The sequence below is a fragment of the Astatotilapia calliptera genome, chromosome 20 (genome assembly GCF_900246225.1).
Source record: "Astatotilapia calliptera chromosome 20, fAstCal1.2, whole genome shotgun sequence".
Taxonomy (NCBI): domain Eukaryota; kingdom Metazoa; phylum Chordata; class Actinopteri; order Cichliformes; family Cichlidae; genus Astatotilapia; species Astatotilapia calliptera.
The window spans coordinates 1,389,223-1,402,732 of record NC_039321.1 but is presented as its reverse complement, the minus strand read 5'-3'; the positions used below and the strand labels follow the sequence as shown (position 1 = coordinate 1,402,732).

The 13,510-nt window shown below is 42.7% G+C and overlaps 2 protein-coding genes across 4 annotated transcripts; both read left to right on the top strand.

Moving 5' to 3' along the window:
- The first annotated feature begins 1,574 nt into the window (after nt 1-1,574).
- si:dkey-150i13.2 (mitochondrial carnitine/acylcarnitine carrier protein) lies at nt 1,575-6,457 on the top strand. The gene is made up of 9 exons (XM_026154999.1): nt 1,575-1,812; nt 2,828-2,914; nt 3,139-3,266; nt 4,913-5,003; nt 5,408-5,525; nt 5,653-5,725; nt 5,823-5,932; nt 6,103-6,224; nt 6,319-6,457. The coding sequence occupies exons 1-9, from the start codon at nt 1,711-1,713 to the stop codon at nt 6,379-6,381; spliced, it is 894 nt and encodes a 297-aa protein (XP_026010784.1). The 5' UTR covers nt 1,575-1,710; the 3' UTR covers nt 6,382-6,457.
- Nucleotides 6,458-8,283: 1,826 nt separating this feature from the next.
- tafazzin (tafazzin, phospholipid-lysophospholipid transacylase) lies at nt 8,284-13,259 on the top strand. 3 transcript variants are annotated; one of them, XM_026155007.1, is made up of 11 exons: nt 8,284-8,350; nt 9,531-9,657; nt 10,002-10,130; nt 10,205-10,250; nt 10,340-10,425; nt 10,873-10,953; nt 11,034-11,075; nt 11,159-11,221; nt 11,392-11,444; nt 11,529-11,606; nt 11,826-13,259. In XM_026155007.1, the coding sequence occupies exons 2-11, from the start codon at nt 9,549-9,551 to the stop codon at nt 11,925-11,927; spliced, it is 789 nt and encodes a 262-aa protein (XP_026010792.1). In that variant the 5' UTR covers nt 8,284-8,350; nt 9,531-9,548; the 3' UTR covers nt 11,928-13,259. The 3 variants fall into 3 exon arrangements, with proteins under 3 accessions (XP_026010792.1, XP_026010790.1, XP_026010791.1); XM_026155005.1 differs by having other exon boundaries at nt 8,285-8,350; nt 9,509-9,657; XM_026155006.1 differs by having other exon boundaries at nt 8,310-8,360; nt 9,509-9,657.
- The last annotated feature ends 251 nt before the right edge of the window (nt 13,260-13,510 follow it).

Genomic DNA, 13,510 nt, shown 5'->3' with positions numbered 1-13,510 from the left:
AAAGACGAAGCTACAGACCCTTTCATCCAACTATGAATATCTCCATGTAATCCTCTGGATGAGGAAAAATCACTTTTGTTATTATTACTTTTTAAAATTATAATTAAAGTCCCATGTTTATTGTTGAGCCAGTCTGATATTTGAGAACATAAAATTTCTGGAAAAAGGTGCGTCAGTCTTAGAAATTCTTGATTTGAACAGTTTCAAAAGTAAAATACTTTATGTACTTTTAATTCATCACCATTTTTAATGATCAGCTTAGGCTTTTTATTTACCTAAACGTTGTACTACATGAGATTTTAGAGTTTTATTGAATAAAATATGCAAGTCACAGTAATTGACGTGTGAACAAGAAGCACAAACGTCCACCGAGGCATCTCTCTCTCTCTCTGAGCAGTGATATACTGTTAAGGGAATAATATTCTATTTTTATATAAACATGTAAGAGGGGATAACTTTGTAAACAACCGGACATGAATAACTTGAGGTTATTACATAATAGCAGAGTTTTCTCTCTTCCTCTTGAAAATACTTTCCTTAAAGATTTTGCACATTTTAGGATCAATAAAGGCAGAAATGTAAAACAGAGGTCAGAGGTCAAATGTGAGATGATATTAGAATGCAGCTATGATGTGAAAGTCACCATACACCGGTATCCTTTCCTCAATGTAGCCAGTACGAACAAACAAGCAGAATCTTAAGCACAGTTTTAAAGATAAAAAATGTTTTGTGAAAGTTTGACCTTATTTAACCTGGAAGAAGAAGTCAGAGGTCCAAAGTACCACAATATTTACAATCCACATGTACGATTCCCTATTTTTATCCACTTCCTTGTTATTGTTGTCAATATGAACAATGGGAAAGAGAAGTTTAAAATAGCACTATGCAGCATTATTATCATTTTGACCTTCAGATTGATCCACTGACCTTGAAGGAGACGTCAAATGTGGCATATTTCACATGTTTTATGTTACTTTGTAGATTTTGATGATACATATCACACTTTTAGGAAAAATTGGGGGTTTTTTGGCCATTTTCCACCAATAACTCCTAGAGATGACCTTGAAGACGCTGGTGGATGGAAGCTGAATTTCAATGGACCGTTAACATGACGCCATCTGCAGGATCTGAATTTATTCAAAAGTCTTTGTGTTTTCAGATGGGAAGACACACAAACACTGCCGGAAGCAGGACCTCCTCAGCAGAGGTAAGGAAGACTTTGCAGCAGTGAAGGACCCTCGGGTGTACTATTGCAGTGTAGTATTTTTACTTTGGACAGTGTTAAGAAACCACATCTTTCGCTCTGCGAACACCAGAGGGCGCTGTATCCCCTGTTTCAACCTTACCTGTGAATACACCTGCGGCAGATTTTTATAAGCTACAAAAATATAAAACAGTGGTTTAAAGTGCGCCATATGACTAAAGCAAAGAGTTTATGGACATGTGAAGGGGTGACTGTGAAGATAAATTATTTACAGGAATAACTGTTCTTCTCGTTTCTGAGAACCTTCACAGACTTCTTCTCGTTTCCGCTCAGCTCTGAGAGACAAAGTCCACAGAGAGAGAGACGCGCTTAGACAGACACAGAGACACACACAGACAGACCCACAGACAGACAGCTGACAGTCGCACCCTCCCCTCCCTGGACAGCAGCGGTGTGAGGTGGTGAGGTTGCCCGGCTGTGTACTCGGGCCATGCGGGGTCAGCGGGATGGAGGAAAAGCCCAGAGAGTCTCCGTTCAAGAACTTCGTGGCTGGGGGTGTCGGAGGAGCGTGTCTGCTGCTGGCCGGACACCCACTGGACACCATCAAGGTGAGAGCTGCAGCCCGAGCCGAGCTTCAACACAGCTGATTTAGACCTTTAGACAGAAACATTCAGTCCACGTCCGCGTGTGTGTGTGTGTGTGTGTGTGTGTGTGTGTGTGTGTGTGTCGGGGGGTAATGTTTCTGAAGAAGTCACGGGAAATGTCAGATCGTGGTGCTAAAGAGATTACCGACAAATCGGCTTAAACTGTTGCCGAGGCGGCCACCTGAACACGGAGTAATGAGGCTGCTTAGAGCCAGCGGGAGACTGTCGAGGAAATGTCACAGCGTGGGTACAAAGTGTGCAGCTCAAACTCCCGAAGTTAAAATCAGATTTCTGACGAAAACAAAGTAAAGGGATGAAGCATCACATGTATTGAACACATCACAATAGAAACGTCTCATTACTCTCACTGTCGCATTTTCACCTTTTCTAAAACGTATAACTTAGTTTTTTAAAGTAATAACTGCTTATGATTTTTATAACTTTATTATTCACATAATTGTGCATACTCTGTCAGCACGCCCCAGGGCAGCTGTGGCTACAATGTAGCTGCCATCACCAGTGTGTGAATGTGTGTGTGAATGTGTGTGTGAATGGGTGAATGACTGAATGTAGTGTAAAGTGCTTTGGGGTCCTTAGGGACTGAGTAAAGCGCTATACAAATGCAGGCCATTTACCATATAGTAACTTTGAATGTGCAGAAATCTAATGTAAATGCTAAATACCAACAACCTATCGTTACAACATGGGCATTATTTTTAATCCAGATCTTTTTGTAGTCTATCTAAACCACGTCTGTGTGTTTGTGTGCGACACACTGAGTCTTTGTGAAGAAACAGTTTGATCACAGCATCGCAGTAACCGTCACATGAGCGCAGCACCGCCCTGTTTATCAGTGACAGAGCAGCAGATGTTAGTGGGTGTCTCCTCCTGTCTGACAGCACTCAGCAATCCTCCTGCATGGTCACTGTGTGTGTTTGTGCGTGTGTGTAATTCTTCTTATTTAAACTGTGTGTTTCAGGTGAGACTACAAACACAGCCCAAAGCCGCTCAGTATGTGCTTTACACAGGAACCTATGACTGCTTACGCAAGACCGTATCCAAAGAGGTGAGCGCTTTCTGCAGGACAGTCACACAGGCCACAGCCACGCAGCTCTGTTTTCAACATGTGACACATCAACTGAAGTATAGGCACTTTAATTAAAAACTAGAAACTCATTTAAAATCATTTGTGTGTGTGTGTGTGTGTGTGTGTGTGTGTGTGTGTGTGTGTGTGTGTGTGTGTGTGTGTGTGTGTGTGTGTGTGTGTGTGTGTGTGTGTGTGTGTGTCAGGGTATCCTTGGTCTCTATAAAGGCATGGGGGCGCCCCTGGCAGGTGTGGCTCCTATGATGGCCATCAGTTTCTTTGGGTTTGGTCTTGGAAAACAGCTCCAACAGACGGCTTCTGGAAAACCGCTCATGTTAGTTCCAACACACACACACACAAACACACACACCTTCAGAGAGCTGTGCATAAATGAATGCTGCAAACATCGAACTGAAGAAACACTGTGAAGATGAGTGGAATAAAACTCCACAGTGACGTGACAGACTCATGAAGTCACACAGGAAACAGTTGCTTCAGCTCATTGCTGTTAAAGCTGCTGAATCATGGGGTGCTCTTACAGCTTCTGCTTTTTGGCTTCATTTTTGTTTAAGAGTGAGTTAGTGTGAAGGCTCATGTGTTGTTGTTCATCTGAGGCTGAATTGATCCAATGTTAAGACCTGCTTAACACCTTAGAAGTGAAAGAGAGCGCACTTTCTCTTTAGCCCCGTCTGTGTTTGTAGGCTGGAGCAGACCTGTTACACATCCAGCTGTTTTTAAAATAGGCTCAACATCAGTAATGTGTAACTATCACAGCTAAAAGGCTAGATCCAATCATTAAACGTCACCTTAACCTTCAAACACTCCTCCAAAGCTTACACACTGTCGCTTGTGTGTTTCTCTATATATAACTCTCGCCCTGCCTCCCTTCCTTCTGTTGTCATTCGTTCATTTGAAGCAGCACGCCCCCTTCACACCCCCGTCCTGTTACCCTGACGTACATATGAAATGTTAAGCATGAGTTGGCGATCACTGGTAGCTTCTGTCTCACCTCTGAAGACTTTATAGCAACACAGTCAGCGTGTCTGTAGTTAAGTGAGCAGAACTACAGTATCCTGTGTTCAGAGAGGACCTGATATCCTTTGTTTCCTGGCACTGATGTTCCACTGGTGGCCATAGTTTTAATACTGAGCTCAGTGTGTCTACAGTACTTTTAATTAATTTTTACATTTTATTATTTAATTAACCAGGAAAGACCCACTGAGATTTAAAATCTCAGCACTAAAATACGTTGCACATAAAATTTGAGAAATTACGAAACATTATTGATCCAATAACGAGATGACTTCAGTTCAGGCTTCAAACTGGTCAGTTTCTTTTCTACTCTTGGATCTGTATGATGTCATAAGTAGCAGTCTCATGTTTGGTCTAGAAGCCCCACCCACCTTTCAATCCAACCAATCAGAAAGCTATTTCAAGAAGAGAAGCCCTAATCCACCCATCATAGCGATCTGATCTCTGAATCTTCATTTATTGTTGTAAGAATGTTTTAAAGCTGCTCTTAAAGATGCTCATGTGTGGAAGTGTGTCCAAATACTCTCAGGTTTCCCCATCAACACCCTACTGATGTGCAGCTGACTCACAGGCGCAGCAACAAGAAACTGCTCTTTGCAGACTAACTGGTGCAAATATTGCATCTGCAGCTACAGAGGCAGACGTTTCCCTCAGCTGCTGGTGGAGATTCAAAGCGAGCGAATATTCAAAAAATCCTGAATTGAGTTTGAAAGAATTCTGCAGCTGTGCAGAGATAGTTGTAGAAGCAGATGTTCCAGAGGGAAACAGCTGTTTCAAATACGTATAAGATGCTGTTGGTCCTGCTGACCAGGGAAACGAAAAATAATATTAATCTGGGTCATGGTTCATGATAACTGCCTGGAAGAGTACCCAGCTGTTACTGAGGTGGCTGCCTGGGAGTGAGTCTGACTTCTACACAGCTGAACTTCCATCACCTGCTCTGTTCAGGTACCATCAGATATTCCTGTCCGGCTGTCTGGCAGGAGTCTTCACTACAGTGATAGTAGCTCCAGGAGAGAGGATCAAATGCTTGCTACAGGTAAGTGTGTGTGTGTGTGTGTGTGTGTGTGTGTGTGTGTGTGTGTGTGTGTGTGTGTGTGTGTGTGTGTGTGTGTGTGTGTGTGTGTGTGTGTGTACGCGTGCAGTCAGGTTCCTGTGAAATAATTAGAATCCAAAGTAAACACTTGTTTTATGGTTGATTATAATTTACGGTGCTTTTTGAGAGCAAATGCTCTTCATTCACAGACACGTGCAGAAGTCGCTCTGCTCACATATCCAGCTTTAAACATCAGTTGCGTAACTTTTATTCGTGTGGTTATACCATAACCTGACTAGTTATAAACTAATATCCATGGGAGGCTTTAATCCAACACATATTTAAAGGCATGACTGACACATATATTTATGTATTTAAGTAAATGTTGTGAAATGTGTGTTTTCCAGGTGCAGTCGAGCGGTGGAAGGTCCAAGTACGCAGGTCCACTGGACTGTGCGGTCAGGCTCTATAAGGAGCAGGGGATCCGCAGCGTCTACAAAGGAACTGTGCTCACTCTGATCAGAGGTACGCTGCACTGTGGTTTGTGTATCTGTATGTTTGTGCGTGACAGTGTTGTGTGACCTCGAGCAGAGGAGCTGAGGTGACCCGAGGTTTAGCGGTGTGACTGTTTCTCTCTCCATCTCGGTCTCAGACGTACCTTCTAGCGGTCTGTACTTCCTCACGTATGAATATCTCAAGGATGTCCTGACCCCTGAGGGTCAAAGGTCAGTATCCATTTGAACAGTTCTAACTCCTATAAAGACCAAAGATTTGTCAGATGCTGTAAATCTGTGCTTTCACTTCTCTCTGACTGTGTGCCAGTGTGTCTCAGCTCAGCACTCCCAGAATCCTCCTGGCTGGTGGTGTAGCCGGAATATTAAACTGGGTGATTGCTCTTCCCCCAGACGTGCTCAAGTCCAACTTCCAGACAGGTCAGAGCTGAGTCCAAGTGAAGCTAGTATTTTCATTTCGTTAGTAGATTTTTAGACCACATAAAACAAGGACACCATGACATCAGTCAGTGGTTTGTGACGTTTCCAGCTTAGCTTTATTATCTGGATAAGATTAACACTGGATGGGTAAACTGTGTGTTTGTGTGTAGCTGCAGATGGGAAGTACAGAGGTCTGGCTGATGTCCTGCGAGCACTGCTTCGAGAAGAAGGACCTAAAGCTCTCTACAAGGGCTTCAATGCAGTTTTCCTGCGAGCCTTCCCAGCCAACGCTGTAACACTCATTCAAATATTAATACATCTCACCCCTGATATCAGTACAGTGCACACGTGTTCATCATGGCTTTCTTCTCCTCTCTCCCTCTCAGGCTTGTTTTCTGGGATTTGAGGTGGCATTAAAGGGCCTGAACCTGCTCGCACCGAGCTGGTGAAAGACGACGAAGCAGTAACTGGAGATTTTCTCCCTCAAACAGTGTTGGTGAAATAAATCTAACGTGTACTTTTAAACTTTTAAAAATATATTTTCCAAAAACGTGGCGTCTGTCATTGTTCCTGAGATTGGGAGCAGTGGAAACATGTACAATTTGAGAGACAGCTTCTTCAGTTCTAGAGTCAAATGGTGGCGAGTCCCAGATTTAAACCCTGTGGGAGTTTCCCGCCACAGAGGGACAAAGGACCCCCTGATGATCCTCTAATCACATGAGCCAAGGTGTCAAAGCGGGTGTGGGTCACAATCAGCCAGAGTTTCGGGTGAGCTCATTGTGAAACCTGGCCCCACCCTATCATGTGATTTCCTGAGGTCAGATGGCCCAGGATGTGAGTGGGTGTTAAGGCGTCTCAAAACTGAAAGTTTCAGCAAATCTTCAGGTCCTGTTGTTTACAAGTTCCAGACCTTTTCTTCTTCTTCTTCTTCACAGCAGATCATCTGCCTTCATCTTCTCTGCCTTTGCATCCTCTTCTGTCACACCGACTCTCTGCCTGTCCTCCTTCACTACATTCATGAATTGTCCTTCTCTCTCACTGCCTCCAAACATGCCTCCCCCCTCTCCTCTTCCTTTGTCAGTAGTAGCAGAGTTTCCCAGCTGCTCGTATGCACCAGTGCAGTCATAATAATTGTACGTGTGTCCAGTATCCTGGTATGTACCCTGAAATGTGAAGTACATGCTATTTATTAGAGAGAATAATACAGTGTGAATGCTACACAGGCACAACTAAGCTCCCAAACAGACATTGCTGGATGGTGATGAGATACCAGCATCAGTATTTCTTCAATCCAAGTATTTAAATAGATGACGTCACTTTGCTAGACATGGAATTGCTTTAAATGGGCCACTGGCCCACTGCAGGGGCAAAGGGCTCCATCTGCATTTGTATATGAAGCCTTTGAAGAGATCATGTTGCCTCTGCGAGACCTGAACAGGAGTTGAGACCAAACAAATACACAGCAGAAATTATGCAAATACTGTTGCCATGACGGAGCACAAGAGGTTTTTTTCTTTATGGTCATTTTAAATAACAAGCAAAACAGACGATAATGATGAGACCAAAAATGTTTGTATGGAATCTAAAGATTGCATTGAACAAAATAAATTCAAATATAAACTGTTTTTACTAATTTTATTTTCTAATTCACTGAAAAAATACAGACATATTCATGAACATGCACTGTGGAAAGCTGTATTTTTAATTACTATTGTGCGTACGTTTCACATGTGAAAATCTGTGAAAACTTTATTTTACCAACAATTTTTAAAGATCAAAACATCACAAGAATATATAGGCCCTGCGGACATGAATACCACGGTCAGCCGAGCATTTAATCTTGACCTTCATTGTCAATAGACAAAAGTTTTAGTTTAGTTAATATAGACTAGATTTCCTTATCATCGATGCTGACAGCATAACACAGAGGAGTGGGGGTGCTGAGTGCTGCTATTAACGCAGTACTTATTTATTTCATTTTCGGGGCTTTTGCAGTTTAGTATTATTGTAATAACTGGCTACTTCCAGAAGTTGTATCCTGATTGAATACTAAATGAGCCATCTACATATGTTGTGTTTAATTATTATTTTCTTACAGAGAAGGTCCGATTACAGAAAAAAACCGTCACCTTTGGCCTACTTCCCAGACTCCGTTACCCATAAAACCTCGTTTCTCATTGCTGAAGAGGTTGATGGACTACATTAAACCCGTTTAAAGGAAATAACAGCGTCTTGAAGTCGTCTTATTTTATGGAGCGTTAACGTGTTTGAAAGAAACATAAATATAAATTGCGCGCATCTGTAATAAACAGGGAAAACGTAAAGTTTAACCGAAAACTACATTACCCATAGTTCAGCGCGTGATAACAGCTTCCGGGGTTGGTGACCATCAGCCTGTTAGCAGGAGACAGGAGAAAGGTGAGGAAATGTAAGATGTGGTGATGTTTGCAGCTGTCGGAGTTTTCATGTCTTTAAATGTTTTTATGCAGTTTCAGAAAAATTAACGACGAATTTTTTTCTGCATTTCTGAGGAAATAAAACCCGTTTTTAGCTAATCTGACATAATGTGAGTGCAGCTGCCGAGCACCGTTAGCTGAGACAACACTCCTTTAACATTTAACTCGGATGAGTTCAATTTTGAACTATGAACTTTTTCGTTGTTTTCTTTCATTATCACGTCTCTCAGAAGTCAGTGTGCCGTAAACTTTGGCTAGGAGCTAACAGGCTAACGTTAGCCGGCTGCTCTTCCTGCTCACTTCATCCTAAAGCTGCGTGAGCTAATGAGACAGCTGTGAGACATAAATATAACCATGTGGAATTTATTCAAACTTAGTTTGGTCTCTTATAGACAATACAAAGACTCAACTTTATAAATTTGGTTCGTTTTAAGTTTCTTTTGATTTTTTTGTTTGTTCTTTACTTACTTTACTGTTTCGCGTGGCTACGGTGTCCTAAAGGTCCAAAACATCATTTCAACAGGTTTTTGTTTTATTTTTGCATAGCATAAAACTCTAAGATGTACTCGAGGACACACGTTGTTCGGATAAACTGTAGTTGGCAGTGGCTGAGATACAAAAACGACAGTTTTCAGATAACTTTCCTGTTTCGTAGTTGGGTTTAAACCTCAGAGGTCTGAGTCACCATGCAGGATTTGACCGTATCAAAGTAAGTTCAGGGTTAACCCTGAGGTGTGCAGACAGGAGCATGTTGAGTCCTCTTTGAACATTTTCAGTGCAAATAAAAATCCTTACAGAAACTATACAGGCACTCACATGGAGTTATTATTATTATTATTATTATTATTATTATTATTATTATTATTATTATTATTATTATTATCGTTACATACGGTTATATGTGGGAAGCTGTTTTTCTTTTTAATCATATAACACATGGAGGAGTTTGCTTTTCAAACGCAGCAGACAAAATGTTTTGTTGACAGGAAGCAAAAACCAAACAAATAAAGTTGTTGCTTTTAATGAAGATTAGCTCTTACAGTATGACAGCAGGAGTTTGGTTTGAGCGCCACCTGCTGTCTCTGTCATTCAGCCTCCCCCTGCGTGGCTTTGTGTTCAGGTGAGTGTGTGTGTGGATGTAGTGTCAGCAGAGCGCCGTGATGCCCCTGGAGGTGAGATGGCCGTTCCCTCAATGCCCCGCTCTGCCGTGGAGGGTCTCCAGCTCACTGATCATGGGCATGGTGGGCTCCTACTCCTACTTCTGGACCAGTAAGTTATAAGCTGAATGATAACTTGTACACTCTCGCTTATTAGCAGCAAACTGCACTTCTTTAAAAAGAAAATCAAGTCCCTTGGTTGCCTCCAACGGTCTCTGGGTGTTTATGCTCAGTGAGAGCATGAGTGACTGAACTGTACTGTTAAATAAAATACACAGTACAGCACAGAGTCCACACGAGGACGAAGATAACAGTGATGTGGCTTCACAGAGGAGTTAGAGGGAAAGCGAGCTGCTGATATCAACGAGAAGAAAGCAAATTTTACGTTCATCTTAATTTTCTGGATGTCACTCAGAGAACCTTCGACTGATCCTGCCTCCTGCTCTTCTTCCTAAGAGTACATGAACTGTCTGACGGTCCACAACCACGAGGTTCTGTTGAACCTGGTTGACCAGAGGCCTTCGGACACGCCCCTCATCACTCTATCCAACCACCAGTCCTGTATGGATGATCCGCACATCTGGGGTAAGAGCAGACACTCGATCTGAAATCTCACTGCTGGTTAACACTTGGATGGTAACGGCGTGTGTTTGCGGCAGGCGTCCTGAGGCTCAGGCAGCTGTGGAACTTCAAAAAGATGCGATGGTGAGCTTCATCTCGTTTCTTCTGAGCTTCAGCCTGTTAATGTTTTAGAAGCAGGGACGTGTAATTTTCACTTACCTGTGATTGGACAGGACACCTACAGCATCTGACATCTGCTTCACTAAAGAGCTGCACTCCAGGTTCTTCAGCCGAGGGAAGTGTGTTCCCGTCTGCAGAGGTAAGCCCATCTGAGCGCATCACACCACATGAGCCAAGTATCCGAGCAGAAGTCTGAACGTCGGGCTTTTACTGTTTCAGTTTGTTGTCCTGTGAATGACAGAAAACCTTCAGCAGACGTTTTCTTTTTCTTTCTTTCCATTATTTAACAAGGACAAGACACGAACACAAGTATATCAAACATACTGTAAACCTGGCTGATTATAGCAAAACTGCAAATTTCCACAGTCATGCAGCCAGTCGCATTAAACTTACTAATAAACTAATAACATAAATATAAGAGAAAACAAAAAGCCTTGACATAATAGACAGAAATGAGTGAGGAATGCTCACAGACCTTAATGGGACAAGTCCATGTAGACTCTTACATGCAAACAGGCACACTGACATTGTTACACGATATTATTTAAGTGATCAAAACGTGTGTAAAACCGTTTTGTGTCTGTAGGTGATGGCGTTTACCAGAAAGGAATGGACTTTATTCTGGAGAAGCTGAACAAAGGAGAGTGGGTGCACGTCTTTCCAGAAGGTCTGTGAACCTCCTCCTCACATGTCGTTATTTTTTTTCTTACTGTGAAAATGAACTCTTCTTCTCTGATTTTATTTCAGGCAAAATCAACATGACGGAGGAATTCATACGTTTAAAGTGGGGTGAGCGCAGTTTGTGCGTCTCTGTTGGAGCAGATGTCGTGCTGTGATCATCAGTGTGAACATTTGTGCTTCTGTGGTTTTAGGTGTTGGTCGGCTGATAGCGGAGTGCTCGCTTAATCCGATAATCCTGCCACTCTGGCACGTGGGTGAGTGACGCTCCTGTTATGGCTTCAGAATATCTCAGACTACAGATTAAGATGTCACCACAAGACATTAGCAAGGTAGCAGCAGTCTGATGGCTTAAGGTCGGCGAACAGCGCCACGCAGTGATGCAGGTACAGAGGAAACGCATCACTTCTTCTCTGCTTCATGTCAGGTTTGAGCGACGTGCTGCCCAACGTGGAGCCCTACATTCCTCGCACGGGCAAGGTGAGACGCCTTCAGTCTGACTCCAGGATGTGTTCGGATCTTTGAGGGTTTTTTGTTTTTTTAACATATTTCGTTGTCTTCCAGAGAATCACCGTCCTCGTGGGGAAACCGTTCAGTGTCAAAGATCTCGTTGAAACCCTCCGAGCTGAAAACAAGAGCCAGGTGAGCACGGCTTCATCTAAGGTGCTGTCATGAAGTTCGCTGACACCAGCAAGTAAAAAAACAACAAAAAACTTCTTCTGTCAGATAAAACAGGAGGTTTCAGGACGTCACCATGAACACCATGATTGAATCCTAACTAACTCTCACAGATTTCACTTTCTCAAATGTAGAAAGTAATTATAACAGATACTGAATGTACGTTTCAAATTTTCCCCTCAGTTGGAAATGAGGAAGACCCTGACGGATTTCGTCCAGGTGGAGTTTCGGAGCCTGAAAGCCCAGGCCGAGGCCCTGCACAAGCAGGTAGAGACCAGATCCTGAGTCCTAGCCGTCCTGCGTTTGCCTGCAGACACTGGTCCTTCACACATCAGCCCTGAGGATAACACCCCATGTACAGAGAAGCTCCCACACCTCCACACGGAGACATCACTGAGCCTCAGAGTGTTTCGCTGACAGTCGTAAACGAGCATTTCTGTAACTTTGGATGCAACAAACTCATTTTGTAATTCAGTTATTGCTTCAAAATCAGGTTGGTCCACTGCACACCTAAACAGGACGAGTAGCACTGCAGATGTATGAATGATTGATTACATATGAATACATGGTTTCTCTGGGACCCTTTAGAACCAGAAGCCCTCAGGAGAATTTCTTTTACCTCCTTGGTATCAGAAGGCATTTTGATTTTGATGATTCAGCTTTTCATGTCATCCAACTTTGAAGTCCAGAGCAGCAGCAGAAGCTGGTGTTGAGTCTGAGGAGGAGAGAGGAGGTCGGGTGATGGATGGGCGAGCGAAGGGGCCACCTCATGACCTTTGTGTGTGTGTGTGTGGGGGGGGGGGGGGGGGTGCGGTGAACAATAGCCTTGAACTTTGTTTTTTTTCTTACTGGTGAAACACACAATAGATCTCAAAAAGGGCAGCAAACCAAGACTAGTTAACCAAGTCCCAGTTACTAGGGTGAGCACCTGGTGACTGCCTGACCACCAGTCACTATGTATGAATAAGTATTTCTGCCAGGCTCTAAGTAACAAGGAGGTTTCACCTAGCAACAGACAGCAGCTGCTCACCGACGGGTCATGGAGTGCACGTTTTATCTGGTAACTTGTCAGTGTGGGAGAAATGATCCTGCTCTGATCGGGCTCTGCACCAGCTGAATGCTTTTCTCAGTTTTGCTGAATTGTTCAATTTTGATGATCTGTTTAATAACCAGTTCTTTTTTTCTTTAAGATGTAAAGCTGCTGTTGTTTAAACTACTAAATATTAGTACTCATCATGCTCCTCTGTGCATGAGGAAGTCAAAGTGCTGCATGCCAGATGTTTGCAGCTGTTATCAGAAAGATGCTCAGGCAGTAAATGATTGAGGTAATCGCACTGTTATGTTTGATCATTGGATTGCTCCTTGCTGTTTTTCAGTCATCTCTGAGTTGTGTTGATAATTTTCTTTTTCAATCAAAGTTTTCCTGTTAATCCTAAAACCCCTGAATGCTGCCCCATCACCGATGTACATAACTTATTTTATCACAGAGGACAAAAAGGATTTTATAAGGGACAAAATCTGTGCTAATTTTATAAGTGTATCGCCTTAATGTGATTGCCACTCTTTCCTATACTTGATGTGAAGTCCAATAAAGAATCTGACTTTTCTAAGTTTGAATTTGTTCCATTTGTGGTTCATCTTTAAACTCTGCACCAGTCTAACAGATCCACGAACAGTTTGGTGGCATAATGAGTGCTTAGCAAACCTTACACTGTAGACAAAGTGTACATTAAGCCACTAAAGATGACCAGTTTATGCTAAATCGTGAATGTTTCCATATTTTTGTAGAACTTCATTTTTAAGAAGATTAATATTCTCACTTTGGATGATTAATTGGACATGTCGAAGGGAATTACGGTTTCCAATAT

Coding starts and splice junctions, on each gene's coding strand:
- si:dkey-150i13.2 (XM_026154999.1), top strand. CDS start 1,711: ATGGAGGAAAAGCCCAGAGAGTCTCCGTTCAAGAACTTCGTGGCTGGG. Junction 1,813..2,827: donor ACCCACTGGACACCATCAAG/GTGAGAGCTGCA, acceptor TGTGTGTTTCAG/GTGAGACTACAAACACAGCC. Junction 5,004..5,407: donor GGATCAAATGCTTGCTACAG/GTAAGTGTGTGT, acceptor TGTGTTTTCCAG/GTGCAGTCGAGCGGTGGAAG.
- tafazzin (XM_026155007.1), top strand. CDS start 9,549: ATGCCCCTGGAGGTGAGATGGCCGTTCCCTCAATGCCCCGCTCTGCCG. Junction 11,076..11,158: donor ATTCATACGTTTAAAGTGGG/GTGAGCGCAGTT, acceptor CTGTGGTTTTAG/GTGTTGGTCGGCTGATAGCG. Junction 11,607..11,825: donor GAGCTGAAAACAAGAGCCAG/GTGAGCACGGCT, acceptor TTTTCCCCTCAG/TTGGAAATGAGGAAGACCCT.